Source organism: Mercenaria mercenaria, chromosome 17 (assembly GCF_021730395.1).
Source record: "Mercenaria mercenaria strain notata chromosome 17, MADL_Memer_1, whole genome shotgun sequence".
Taxonomy (NCBI): Eukaryota; Metazoa; Mollusca; class Bivalvia; order Venerida; family Veneridae; genus Mercenaria; species Mercenaria mercenaria.
The window spans coordinates 38570240-38585680 of record NC_069377.1 but is presented as its reverse complement, the minus strand read 5'-3'; the positions used below and the strand labels follow the sequence as shown (position 1 = coordinate 38585680).

The 15441-nt window shown below is 34.9% G+C and overlaps 2 protein-coding genes across 3 annotated transcripts in view; one reads left to right on the top strand and one right to left on the bottom strand.

Annotated features, from left to right (window-relative positions):
• Positions 1-138: 138 nt before the first annotated feature.
• LOC123536724 (uncharacterized) lies at positions 139-14725 on the bottom strand. Of its 2 annotated transcripts, none has more exons than XM_045320103.2 (3): positions 14277-14725; positions 8439-8639; positions 139-4828 (listed from the first exon to the last, which is right to left on the bottom strand). In XM_045320103.2, the coding sequence occupies exons 1-3, from the start codon at positions 14644-14646 to the stop codon at positions 4245-4247; spliced, it is 1155 nt and encodes a 384-aa protein (XP_045176038.2). In that variant the 5' UTR covers positions 14647-14725; the 3' UTR covers positions 139-4244. The 2 variants fall into 2 exon arrangements, with proteins under 2 accessions (XP_045176038.2, XP_045176039.2); XM_045320104.2 differs by lacking the exon at positions 14277-14725 and adding an exon at positions 12139-12741.
• Positions 14726-14827: 102 nt separating this feature from the next.
• LOC123536306 (carboxy-terminal kinesin 2-like) overlaps positions 14828-15441 on the top strand; it is a 101662-nt gene continuing 101048 nt past the window's right edge. The window contains exon 1 of the mRNA XM_045319378.2: positions 14828-14944. Within this exon, the coding sequence (XP_045175313.2) occupies positions 14933-14944 (12 nt within the window). The 5' untranslated portion in view covers positions 14828-14932. The remainder of the gene's footprint in view (positions 14945-15441) is intronic.

Genomic DNA, 15441 nt, shown 5'->3' with positions numbered 1-15441 from the left:
TGTGCTAATGAACAATTGTGATTCCAGCTAAAATTCTTTTTGAATTACAAGCATTTTCAAACAGCCAGACAGACAATGCCAAATCTATATCTTTCCATATTCTATGGGGGATAATAAGACAATGAAAACAATTCCCTCTTCGCTTAAATGTTTTAATAGTTAATAATACTTTGAAAAATAGTGCATAAAAGCTTATATTTTAACCTTTAGTTTGAGAGGTAATACAAATGTTTTGTTACAAGATAAGCATGACATAGGTAGTATTAAAGGCGCAATTGCTAATCATATCGTAAAACAGCTAAAACAAATCTTACATAAGAAACTGAATGGATATTTGGCTCTAAGGCACAAGTTAATTTCAGCTATGGAGCAATGATATCGTGGGTTTTTGAATATTTTGTTTCTGTTTATGCTGATGTTTGCGTGCCTTAATAGATCTAGATAACAGACGGGTTAAGCAGAGAATAACTACATGGACTGCTTGTAAACAAATGCCGCATACCATGTAAATAGAACCTTTCATCTCAAGAAATATTTTGTCGAAAGAAAAGCAAGATACAAACAATGAAGTTTGAGATGAAGAAAATATTTTTAAAAAAACAAACAGCTTCACAATGGTAAATCCATACTGTACATCTGCTTAAGGAATATCTCACTTAAAGTCTGCACTACTAATAATCAAGATCTATTTGTAACAAACTGAATGCCACAATATACAAATATTATCAAAGGGTGTGATAACAAAAACATGTGCACAGTGCCTACAGATATATTTACTTTGAAATGGATAACAAATATATCTGAGATCTAAACAGACCTCACATTAAACAGAAACTTACATAATCTAAAGGTCTGCTTGAATACAGTCAGTGATGTAACCATGAACTACTTTATTATTAGTAATTCATTCGGGACATCCATGTATGGAATTATTTTCGTGTATTTAAAACATGAAATACAGCTGACAGTTACTCTTTTACCTCAGAATTACGACAAACATAGTCTGGTACTGGTACACAAAATGTAAACTAAATTATTGTGGAAACTGATGTTTTATGAAGAGCATGACACTTTATTTTTGTGTTCTTTTCTTTTGAACTTTATTTTTGAGGGGATGATTAAGTTTCAAACTGTTTGGTCTTAAACACCATCAACTGAAAATTTAGAGTGCATTGAGGCGTAACTTCCCCCAAAATGGGACTAGAAAATCAATAATTGGTATTAGAAAATCAATAACTGGTACTAGAAAATCAATAATCAACCAGATTTGATCACTGGCAACTTGATGAGCTGCTACTCCTTTGATTACTATAGAAAAAAGACTATAATTAAAGAAAAATTCTAACATGACTCGATTTGATTTCCAGTTAAACAAAGAAGAAAATCAAGCATTGTATATTCTGCGATAAACAATGCTTGACGCGTGGACCGGTAAGAGAACATTAAGACGTCAAATTGCTGCATGACGTCTGATACATTAATCCTCCGGTAAATGAAGTCCAACGTAATATTTATTAAAATATGTCAATGAGCATGTCAGAATGAAAACAATCAAGGCCTTCTTGTGATTTATCGTTTGTCATGTCAATTTCTTGTAACAGTAAATAAAAATAACAGAAAAACAAAGCAGCAACTATTAACAAAACAAAATTTTATTCATGAAAGTAACAATTCAAATACCTTTAAAAATGTCAAATAGCCGTAAAATCCAATTTTATATGTAAAAACAGTCCAAATCCTCTCACAACTGTTCAAAATTGAATTTAGCATATCAAAAGAATGAATAAATCCTTTCTTCAAAGATAACCTTTTAAATCCACAATTTTAATGTAAATCCTTCAAATGTTAATATCCAAACTGGTAATATTTTGTTATTAAGAAATACAGGAAAGTTTTCAATAATTCTGTAACTCTTAAGTTCTGGCCTGGTGTCAGACAACACCCTATTTAATGTATCATGGAAGGTTCCAGAACGTTCATGTAACACTAAGAATAAAAAGAACATTCTGGAAAAATCAAGGTCAATCCTTTCTAAAAATAGTTGTTACACACTGTTTATCAGTACTGTAGTAGAATATTCTGGAACATAGTAGAAAATAAAAGAACTTATTTACATGATGTCTCAAAACTAAATAGGTAGACAATGACTCGTCAATAAAGTAAAGGGGAATGACATATACATAACACGTCTAATTTACCACGGTTCATCGTTCAGATGCTTCAGTATTTAATTCCTACACATCTGAACTCTGAACCGTGGTAAATTAGATGATAAACCACTCGAAGGCCTTGATTATTTGTTACGTAATCACTATACAGAGATAAATATTATTTCCGTTATGAAATAAGAATACTGAAACAAGAGTTTGGCAAATATTCAAATAGGTGAGAAATTCAATTAGTGAAAAGAAACACAAGTTTATTGTCCTCTGACAAATTACAGTAAGAGGGCCATGATGGCCCTATATCGCTCATCTGAGTACCATTGCTCTTAATGATAAGATCAAGTTTTGACATAGATCACATAGGCATACACATTAAATATCATCAGGATAAATATTTTCTTGTAACAGTCCCTTTTGACCTATGGGTCACATACTAGTCAGGGCCAATCTCCATACCAAGTTTGAGGGTCCTAGGTTCAAATGCTGCATTTTTGTACTAGCATGACTTTTCCTTACCCTGGAAGACTTAAATAACATTTAAAACCAATCTCATTAGATCCTGCTGAGGTATATTCATTTACATAAAATAAAGGGAGGTAATTTGTCATAAATTCAGTCAAAAGTTATCTACCCTGATTGTCCGAGTCCATCTGATGGCATAAATGACATTTCAAATCAGTATCTTCATTGGTTACTGAGATACACCCACTTTAATTTGAAACAAAAGGAGGTAATTTGACATAAAATCATACCATAGTTATCTACCCTGATTGTCTCTGTCCAACTAAAGACAATAATGAAATTTCAAATGAGTCCTATAAATACTTACTGAGATAAATCCATTCTTATTAAAATCAGGGGAGGTAATCATGCATTGGTATATGCATGTAGAAGATACAGAGTACAAGCCTTTGCAACAATATATTAGAAAAGTCAGTAAAAGTAGAAATTTCTTGCCATGGAAGACGTAAATAACGTTTCAAACCAATCTCATTAGAAGCTGCTAGGTATATTCATTTACATAAAAAATAAAGGGAGGTAATTTGTCATAAATTCAGTCAATATGTATCTTCACTGATTGTCCAAGTCTATCTGATGGCATAAATGAAATTTCAGATCAGTATCTTCATTAGTTATGGAGATATACCCATTTTAATTTGAAATAAAGGGAGGTAATTTGACATAAAACCAGTCCATAGTTATCTGCCCTGATTGTCTGAGTCAAAATAATGATGATAATGAAATTTCAAATGAGTCCTATAAGTACCTGATATAAATCAATTTTGATTAAAATCAGGGGAGGTAATCAGATATAAAATAACTCTAGAACCTATGATTGGATCTGACAGATTCATCACAGAATCCAAGATTTATTGTTGTTGAAGATTTTTTGCAAGTTTGTATCAAATCAAACCATAAATGAAGTCTCTATATGGCTGCAAAGGCCAAAATAGCAAATTTTGGACCTTTAAGGGGCCATAACTCTGGAACCCATGATGGGATCTGGCCAGTTTTCGAAAGGAACCGAGATATTATGCCAATACAAGTTGTGTGCAAGTTTGATTAAAGTTGATTGCAAAATTTTGTCTCTATCGTGTTCACAAGCAAAAAATAGCAAATTTTGGCCCTTTAAGGGGCCATAACTCTGGAACCCCTGATGGCATCTGGCCAGTTTTCGAAAGAACTGAGATATTATGCCCATACAAGTTGAGTGCAAGTTTGATTAAAATCAAATATAAAATGTGGTCTCTATCGTTTTCACAAGGAAATTGTGGACGGACGATGGACGGACTACGGGCGATCACAAAAGCTAAAAAGGATTACAAAAGCTCAACTATTCATTAAACAGTCAACCTATTAATAGCTGTACAAATGTTGACTGACCACAAAGATGAAATTGCTCTGCAGTCAGAAAAATTTTGAACAACAATAGTAAGTTACAATATTTGGAGGCTGTCTGCAAAGTGCATGCTTGATAAAATTTTGGCAAAGATCCTTAAAGTTTTCACCAGATATGCAAGATCAACATCATACATTGTCTGCCTCAAACTAAACTGCATGTACATGCAAGTCAAATTTCTAAATTTGTTCCTCATCCACTGGTTTTCCATGTGTAACTTCACATTTCATATGCCATGGCTCCAGCCGGGTTCTTTTAACAGTTTCGAAACCACGACTAATTGACAAACTGTCCCGATAAATGCTAATTCTTGCACTCGCATGTTTGAAGAACTCTGCTTTATAGTCATTTTCCATCATAGTGTCTGTTATACCTGAACACAGATATTTGTAGTTGACAACACACCATGTTGCCAAAAGTGTCAGTTTATTTAAACTTTTGTCTGGGTTGAAAATCGGAAATGCTGGACTTTCCAGCAAAATATCATGTTTGCTGTCGTAAAAATAAAAGCAAATGTCTTTCTTCGAGGCAGCAATGCAAGGTATTAAGAAATTTTTATATTCAGGATGGAGCTTCTTTTGTAGGAAGGAAAACACAATTGTCCATGCTAATGCTTGATCAGGATCAGAGCCCAAGTAATTTTTTTTCACGTCTGTAGAATGTCTTCTGCCTGGTGAGACTGGTGATTCTCCTTGTATGACAACTGGCAATTCAGAATTACCAATCAGAATGTCAACGTATCCATGCCAACCAGCACCATTCCCTACAATGATAATTTTGATTTTGTTTGCTTGAATAAAATAATATTCTATATACTTTATAGAGATAGTACCAAACAAGAGGGCCAAGATGGCCCTAGGTCACTCACCTGAGAAACAAACTATAACAGTGAAAACATGTGTGACCTAGTGATTTCATGGAAATAAATCTTCTGACCAATTATCATTAAAATTGGAGCAAAAATCTTGAGTATAAACAAGTATTTTTTTTTATTTGACCTAGTGACCTAGTTTTTGACCCCAGATGACCCATATTCAAATTTGACCTAGATTTCATCAAGGCTATCATTCTTACTAAATTTCATGAAGATCAATTGAAAAATACAGCCTCTATCGCATACATAAAGTTTTTCTTTGATTTGACCTAGTGACCTAGTTTTTTATCCAAGATTACCCATATTCGAACTTGACCTAGATTTCATCAAGGCAACTAATCTGACCAAATTTAATGAAAATCCAGTGTAAAATGCAGCCCCTATTGCATACACAAGGTTTTTCCTTGATTTGCCCTAGTGACCTAGTTTTTGAACTCAGATGACCCATATTCGATCTTGACCTAGATTTCATCAAGGCTCTCATTCTTACCAAATTTCATAAAGATTAATTGAAAAATACAGCCTCTATCGCATACACAAGGGTTTTCTTTGATTTGATCTAGTGACCTAGTTTTTGACCCCAGACTATCCATATTCGAACCTAACTTAGATTTTATCAAGGCAACCAATCTGACCAAATTTATTGAAAATCCAGTGTAAAATGCAGCCTCTATTGCATACACAAGGTTTTTCCTTGATTTGACCTAGTGACCTAGTTTTTGAACTCAAATGACCTATATTCAAACTTGACTTAGATTTCAATAAGGCTATCATTCTGATAAAATTTCATGAAGATCAGTTGAAAAATACAGCCTCTATCGCACACACAAGGTTTTTCTTTGATTTAACCTAGTGACCTACTTTTTAACCATAGATGACCCATATTCTAATTCTATCTAGATTTCATCAAGGCAATCATTCTGACTTACATTATATTTTCATGAAGATCAATTGAAAAATACAGTCTCTATCGCATACACAAGGTTTTTCTTTGATTTGACCTAGTGACCTACTTTTTGACCTCAGATGACCCATTTTCAAACTCAGCCTAGATTTCATCAAGGTTATCATTCTGACTTAATTTCATGAAGATTAACTGTAAAATACAGCCTCTATCGCATACACAAGGTTTTTCTTTGATTTGACCTAGTGACATACTTTTTGACCTCAGATGACCCATTTTCAAACCCGGCCTAGATTTCATCAAGGTTATCATTCTGACTTAATTTCATGAAGATTAACTGAAAAATACAGCCTCTATTGCACACACAAGCTAAATGTTGACAGACAGCAGACAGACAGGCGCCGGACATCGAGCGATCACAAAAACTCACCTGAGCATTGCTCAGGTGAGCTAATAAAATACATATTCTTAACCATTACCCTGCTATATTTCTAAAATGGACTGGTCAATCATTCAATCTAGACAGTAGTACCACTTATCATTCAAAGGGGTGTTCACTGAAAATTTACTGACTGAAAAGCGAACAGTTGCAGACCATGATCAGACAGCACGGATTATATAATGTTGATCTTAACAACAAAGTGAATATATTTAACAATGTTCAATGAACATACTGAAAAGATACCACTTTAAAACTGCATGGCATGGTAAATCATCTAACTAAATATCAAGTCAAAGGACTAACAAGAGCTGTCCGTAAGACAGCCAAGCTCGACTATTCGAAATATTGTCACAGAAGCAGGAAATTATTACCCAAAATGTTAAATATCAAAAGAGTTTTAAGTTCGAAACGGGATATAATTTGACCAAAATGCACATCAGAGTTATGGGACTTGATGCTATCAACTAGTTTAATAACCCCGAAGAAACATGTTAAGTTTCAATTCCATATCTGCATTAGTTTTGGAGATAGTAACTTGCATGTAAAACTTTAACCAGAATTTTCTAAGTCCAAAAGGGAGCATAATTTGCTCAAAATACATGTTAAGAGTTATGGAACTTGACCCAGTGAGGTTGGTAACTGACCTAGAAAAAGAATAAATAAGTTTCAAAGCTATATGCCTTTTGGTAATAGCTGTATGTACTTGCACGCAAAACTTTAACCAGGATTTTCTAAGTCCAAAAGGGGGCATAATTTGCCCAAAATACATGTCAGAGTTATGGGACTTGATTCTATCAACTAGTTTTATAACCCCGAAGACACATGTGAAGTTTCAATTTAATATCTGCATTAGTTTTGGAGATAGTAACTTGCATGTAAAACTTTAACCAGGATTTTCTAAGTCCAAAAGGGGGCATAATTTGCTCAAAATACATGTCAGAGTTATGGGACTTGGCCCAGTGAGGTAGGTAATTGATCTAGAAAAAGAAAAAATAAGTTTCAAATCAATATGCCTTTTAGTAATAGCTGTATGTACTTGCACGCAAAACTTTAACCAGAATTTTCTTAGTCCAAAAGGGGGCATAATTTGGCCAAAATACATGTCAGAGTTATGGGACTTGACCCAGTGAGGTAGGTAATTGATCTAGAAAAAGAAAAAATAAGTTTCAAATCTATATGCCTTTTAGTAATAGCTGTATGTACTTGCACGCAAAACTTTAACCAAAATTTTCTAAGTACAAAAGGGGGCATAATTTGGCCAAAATGAAGGTCAGAGTTATGGGACTTGGTGCTATCAACTAGTTTTATAACCCCGAAGACACATGTGAAGTTTCAATTCAATATCTGCATTAGTTTTGGAGATAGTAACTTGCATGTAAAACTTTAACCAGAATTTTCTAAGTCCAAAAGGGGGCATAATTTGCTCAAAATACATGTTAGAGTTATGGAACTTGACCCAGTGAGGTTGGTAATTGACCTAGAAAAAGAATAAATAAGTTTCAAAGCTATATGCCTTTAAATGATAGCTGTATGTACTTGCATGCAAAAACTTAACCAAGGTGTGACGCCGACGCCGACGCCGACGCCGACGCCGACGCCGACGCCGACGCCAGGGTGAGTAGAATAGCTAGACTATTCTTCGAATAGTCGAGCTAAAAATTATTTCCATAAGTAGGTGAGATGAAATTGAAAGCATGTGTAAAGTTTGATTATCAAAGAAGCAATAATTAGGAGATATATAACAGCTGTCTTGCCAAAAACTTTAACCTGCTTTCTAAGACCTAAAAGGGATTATAACTTTAAAAATATACTTGACAGAGTTAGAGTGATAGGAACTGTTTCATCACATGGAAATCCACACCCTGAGTGTAGTGTCGTGAGGAAGTAATTAGAAGTCAGTGACCTAAACCACTCGGCCAAAGAGACCCATTGCTTATAGAATGAAGTCTCTGTTGTATTAACAAGGTAGCTGTTGAAGGATGGACAGACAGCCAGTTGCTGGATCAGGATGATCACAATAGCTCTCTTTGAGTGGATGGCTCTGATGATCAGAAAATTATACAACCAGTTACCTTAGGCTGTCTGTGACTGCTATCTAAATAAAATCCTCAAGTCATGCTAAACATAAAGCAACAATCTGATAAAAAAAATACCTAAACTTGTATCTCCATAGTGCTCAATGATGCTTTCTCCACATCCACAATCACAAAACAACTTCTCTGCATGATGATGGTTATCCAATGTATATGAAGATGTTGCTGACAGTCTGGAAAAATAGTGATGTGCTAATCTTACTGTCCAGTCTATCTCTGTAAGCTTGTAGGAAGGATTTACTTGTAAACTTTCAGCAGCATCTGGAAGAAAATACGTTTTACTCCAATTAAAAATATATAATCACCTTAATAAATACTAGGGCCATCATGATATCTGGATACACTTGTGTGCTGCAATACAGATCAAAAGCAATACTGATATGGAAGACTTGTATAGTTCGACCACGTTTTTTGAGCCGTGACTAATCTATGCATGACAACTGATTCACCAAAAATGGGTAGGAACATATATGTATTACATAGTAAAGTGGTATAAGTTACTGTTGAATCTAAGCGATGCATGGCCCAATGGATATGGCGTTGGCTTAAGAAACTTGCTTTTCGAGGTTCGAGCCTTGGTAAGTTCAAAATTATTTTTATAATCGTTTATTTCAATATACATTGCATGAGAAAATTGTGCAGTTCATTGATTCGATTTGTTAATGATGTGTTAGATAGTCAGATATACCTGACGTTTAAGATGATGCATGTGAAAGACCTTATCACGGAGGGTTTGCAAACAGTTTCATCTTCAGAATGGTCTAGGTGTATTGACCATGTACTATCAGTTGAACAGAAAATCTGGGAATAAGATATTGCTATAAACGATCTTCAAGTGCCTGTGATCATCAAACTAAACTAGGATTCCGATACATCATCTGACTCAGAGACTGACACAGCTGAAGGGTCGTCAACAGACATAGAAAGAGAAGTTAAAATTATGTGACATGAATTAAATTGAAATAAAACTAGCAAAATATATTAACAAGAGAACCATGATGGTCCTGAATCGCTCACCTCTTCCCACATGACCCAGTTTTGAGTATGACGTCGTTTTTTCTATTATTTGACATAGTGACCTAGTTTTTGAGCTCATGTGACCCAGTTTTGAACTTGACCTAGATATTATCAAGATATAAATTCTGACCAATTTTCAAGAAGATCCATTGAAAAATATGGTCTCTAGAGAGGTCACAAGGTTTTTCTATTATTTGAACTATTGACCTAGTTTTCGAAGGTACGTGACCCTGTTTTGAATTTTATCTAGATATCATCAAGGTGAACATTCTCACTAATTTTCATGAAGATCTCATGAAAAATATGGCCTCTAGAGAGGTCACAAGGTTTTTCTATTTTTATACCTACTGGCCTAGTTTTTGACCGCACGTGACCCAATTTCGAAACTGACCAAGATATCATCAAGGTGAACATTCAGATCAATTTTCATGAAGATCCATTGAAAAATATGGCCTCTAGAGAGGTCAAAAAATTTTAATAATTTTAGACCTACTGACCTAGTTTTTGACCGCAGTTGACCCAGTTTCGAACTTGACCTAGATATCATCAAGATGAACATTCAGAACAACTTTCATACAGATCCCATGAAAAGTATGGCCTCTAGAGAGGTCACAAGGTATTTTTATTATTTGACCTACTGACCTAGTTTTTTAAGGCACATGACCCACTTTCGAAACTGACCTAGATATCATCAAGATGAACATTCAGACCAACTTTCATACAGATCCCAGGAAAAATGTGGCCTATAGAGAGGTCACAAGGTTTTTCTATTATTTGACCTACTGACCTAGTTTTTGATGTCACGTGACCCAGTTTCAAACTTGACCTAGATATCATCAAGGTGAACGTTCTGACCAATTTTCATGAAGATCTTGTGAAATATATGGCCTCTAGAGAGGTCACAAGGTTTTTCTATTTTTAGACCTACTGACCTAGTTTTTGATGGCACGTGACCCAGTTTCGAACTTGACCTAGATATCATCAAGCTGAACATTCTGACCAATTTTCATGAAGATCTTGTGAAATATATGGCCTCTAGAGAGGTCACAAGGTTTTTCTATTTTTAGACCTACTGACCTAGTTTTTGAAGGCACGTAACCCAGTTTCGTGCTTGACCTAGATATCATCAAGATGAACATTCTGACCAACTTTCATAAAGATCCCATGAAAAATGTGACCTCTAGCGTGGTCACAAGCAAAAGTTTACGGAGGCACGGACAGACGCACGCACACACGGACGGACGGACACCGCGCGATCACAAAAGCTCACCTTGTCACTTTGTGTTGTGACAGGTGAGCTATAAATATAGAACGAATGAAAAAAAAACAAGATAAGTCAAACATTATCATTAAAATATATTATCTCTCTAACCGCCTCGATAGCCTAGTGGTAGAGCGTCCGCTTCGAGTGCGGGAGGTTGTGGGTTCGATCCCCGGCCGCGTCATACCAAAGACGTGAAAAATGGTACCAGTAGCTCCCTTGCTTGGCACTCAGCATTAAAAGGGAAACTGGCCTCTTCTCTCATACCCTTGTGGCGATGGATACCATCAGGAATGAGGTGTCGAGAGTGATTAATATAAGTTGTAGAACTTCCTTCACAATCGACCTAAAATAAATTATGTATAAACTAAAATATATAAATGGGTTGTTTTTTTAAGGAGTTTTCAAAATTTAATATTCTTTACTAAATTTAAATTAAAATAAAATAAAATGTATACGAGAAAAAAATATGGCCGTAATCTGGACTTGAACTTGCACCTCAGGGTTGTTAATTCTAACGCTCTACCAACTGCGCCAGCGATATAATCAAGTTCATGGTAAACAAAACATACATATCAACTTACTCTACAGAGATTTTTCAGCCAGGTATGGACTGAATACCGATATAACCCAATTGAAAAAGTGTATCATTCCGTCACGGCTCAAAACGCGCGGTTGAACTATACCATTGTTTTTGTATTTTCTGTTTTTAGTAGTTACAAAATCTATGGATTCTGTTACAAATGAGATCATTTTCAGTTTCATAAAATACACATCTGCCAAAATAAGATTAAATTTGCAAGTGTTTCATTTTTTGCCAAATATTAGTAAATTTACACATGTACATGCAGCTTGTTTACTGTTACTACTGACAGTCAGATAATATTTGTCAAGAGGTTGTAGACTGAAAAATAAAATTTAGACTATAGAATGCACACTTAACATAATTATATATCTTCATATCTATCACCGTTATAAAATGAAACCTAAATCCTAATTAATTTAATTTAAAAAAAAAATGCATTAAGCTTCTTCACAATTATCATGTAAACCAAACAATATTTATAGGAAGTGTCTAGGTGTATGGAGGCGTACCGCTAGAATCTGATACTAGAGGTACGAATCTGTACCTCTAGACAAGCCTGATGTCTAGGGGTACAGACCTCCTTTTCCAAGATATTTAGGGTTATTTACATCTTACATTTTGTTGAAAATGAAATATCAAATACGATTTACCTAATGTTCACCAGAAATTTGAATCAACATGGTTAACAGATACCAGAATTCACTGACTGTCAAGATTTTTCTTTCGAAATGTAAATAACTGCCGCATACCAAACTTTTATAAATCATGAGGAATCAACTTGGCACAAAACAGATTAGACAAAATAATGTTAAATCATGTTGTGACAAACAATTTTTTAAAACATCATTATTTATGTTATTCATTTATATTTTAAAGGTTATTTATGTTTTCCTCACATTTGGTTAAAACATTACGAGATACATCCCGGTCCAGGCACTGGAAATTTCTGAGATGCTCTGGAGCGTCTCCCATCTAACTTTTTAAAGAGGCCTGTACTTGTTCTTCCCAGGAAAGACGGCTTCGTGTGTATCGGTGCTATACACCGGACACGTTAAAGAACCAGACTGTCTATTCGCAAAGAGCTAGGCTAAGTTAGCCGGACAGGCCTGTATCTAAAAAAGAATTTCTCTCTATCTGTTCCGGGGGCTTTATCTCACTCTGTCCCTCTGGTCAGATCGCTCTGTGTCTGTACTAGTAGAGGATGAATTTCGTGCCCTGTGTGGCTGCGTTTGCTATAATGTAAAACGCCTTTGCATGTGTTTATGATCATGAAAAGGGCACTATATAAATCTGGTATAATAATATATAGAGTGGCGGAACCTATGCTCGCGGTATTTTGTACATATATAATCTTTTTAAGAAGCAAGAAAAAATTATTATTTCGACTTGCCTATGCAAAAACATAAAGTGATCCTCCTTTTATCGAAACATATTGTTGATGTGTGTCATCACGGGACTTAGTCGTCTCGTGAGCTATCGACACGGCATACGTGAAAAGGTGAAAATTCGCCCTGAAGGGAACCTATGCTGGCGGTATGTTATATCGATTAAACTAAGGGCAAAAAAAAATTCAGCAGGCTAAAAAGGAACAAACAAGCATATGCGAATATAATATTTAGAACATTACTCATTTATTATGTGAAAAACAAAAGAAATGAGGATAAAATTTAGTATGTGCCTCTATGTGTATATTTCCCTTACAGAAATGGAGTCACTATTAGAACAAAGCTTAAAAACATATGATAATGTTATTTAAAAACAGAATGTTCAAGTATTAAAGATTCAAACAACGACAGTGATTAATTCACTAATGTTTTCTACACTTCTTTTGTGTGTAGGAAACTTACTCCTCCCTACATCTCAGAAATAACCATTTGGACTTTGTCAAAATACTAAGATCAACGTCGATCTTTTCATGGTTCGAAAGGCACTCGTAGTGTAGCCAGGCGTCACATTCATCACATCTTGCTCTTAAATGTATCTTATATCTGAACGTAATGCATGATTTCTAAAAAAACTAACTTCAGTTGAGTGATTTTGACATATTTGTGTGAGATTTGTGCGACGGATACAGATTGCGTAAAATGTACAGGCTGCTGTATACGTCACGTGAGCGGCACACGCGGCTATCGCTATGTTTGTTGCAAATGCATTTCACCACTGGTCGGTGTTGAACATAGCATGGTGAAATATTTTTATCAGTGCTTCTGCAGAGAATGTAATTATCGAAATACCGCGAGCATAGGAATACCGCGAGCATAGGTTCCACCACTCTATATATACATTGAAGATTTTACAACAATTACATACAATTACAGTCCCTTTTACTTGTGTCTGTTAATTGATTTGTGTCTGTTAATTGATTTTTAAACAAATTGTTCCGTGCAGATTATTATAATTGTTAAATAATAACATAAATAGGTGCCTTGTCATGTCGAAAAGTTTAGCAAATTAGTTGTTGTTTTTTTTTCTGCTGAATTTCCAACATTTATTCATCAAGAGTTTGATACGCTCGATTAATCTTTTATCAAATAAATCAATCGGCACGGAACAGTATATTCATTTAGAGTTCCTCAGTAATTTACATTTGGGAAGCAAATGTAAAACAATTGGCTGAACGCTGGCATATCTGTAAACCAATTAGATTCTTGTTTTAGGTGAATATTTTTGAGGTACGGATCCGTACCCCTAGACACTTCCATATTTATATTTAACTATATTCATTCACCTGATAAATTGTGAAATATGTACAGGTACAGACTATATATTGTTCCACTACTGGACTCGTGTTAAATTATAGCTAAAAAGAAGCATGAAACGCTTATCTAGATGGCTTATGTTATGATCAGATTTTATAGAACTTTGCCATTTAAAAGTCAGTTAAAAGTTATCACACTGTCCCTTAAACATCATTTGGACCAAGACTCAAGCAGAAATGAAGTGATTATAATGACATGTGTTGGACTAGAGTATGATATTGTTCCTCATCATGGGTCGTTTTTGTGTTATAGAGATGGTACATTAATCAGCCTACCTTTGTCAGATAGAAATGCCAGCAACTTTGACAACAGATTTGAGGTATAAGAACTATAATCGTTAGTTGTTAAATTATCTCTATTTTCTATGTAAGAACTGACAACTTGTTTTCCGCGAGTAAATAAACTTATAAACGAATGTAATTCAGCACTCTGTCTTTCAGTTGGGCATGCTGCCATGGAAAATAGAACTCCATATCCAGCTGCTGCATTGCAAGATAAGATCTTTAATAAACACAGAGCAGAATTTTTCCCATCCAAACTTTTTAGATTATTCTTAAGATCTTCCATTTCTTCATGATTCAGTCTAAACCTTTCGAACACACATTCTCGTTTTAATTTTTTCGCCACAGACTCTCCTGTTGCCATCTTAAATTAGTAGAGAAATAAAATTTAACCTAATGTTTTGGATAGGATTAGTTTTCTAAGAGAACTAGCAGTAAGCACCGGTTGCAAAATCCTCATTTGATTTATCGTTCTTGACCTATCTGGTATCAACCAATCAGCATTTAGTTTATAGAGTATATTTGCCAATCACAAACGGCGTAGTATTTCAGGCTCCAAATTCGAACCACGAATAACAACACGAAAATAACATTGAAATAAATGTCTTAAAAGAAGAAATATCTCAGTTGTCAGTCCAGTTCTTCTAACGATGGAAAGCAGAGTATGAATATTCACAATTTACGCTTTTGTTACCTAATTTATATCGATGCGTTTCTTGAGTTTTTTTGAAGTTTTTGACGGCCGATAAGTGCGTTGTTTCATAAACATAATTTCCGTTTGTCCAGAGAAAAGGGAAGAATAATTTCAAACCGCAGTTGCTTCAAGTTGTAGTGACAGTAGGTTTATACACAGACACTCCCTCTCCGCCCCTGCCAGATATCAGCCAATATTTTTAGACTTTAAAACGCTGAACACAAATCTCAAACATGTTTTGTTACAAATTCAGCATATTTTAAAACTTACCATGGGTAGAATGCACTTTTAGCGGTCCGCGGAAGTTTACAATGCGCATGCGCAGCAAGTTGGGGGTGTAGGGTAAAGCAAGGGGGTGGGGACAGCAGCCCCCAAATATATTCATATCACAATAAAGTTACACCTTTTAACTTTTGATATTTAAGACATTATTAAACTACTATTATTATAGGGACCGCTAAAGTG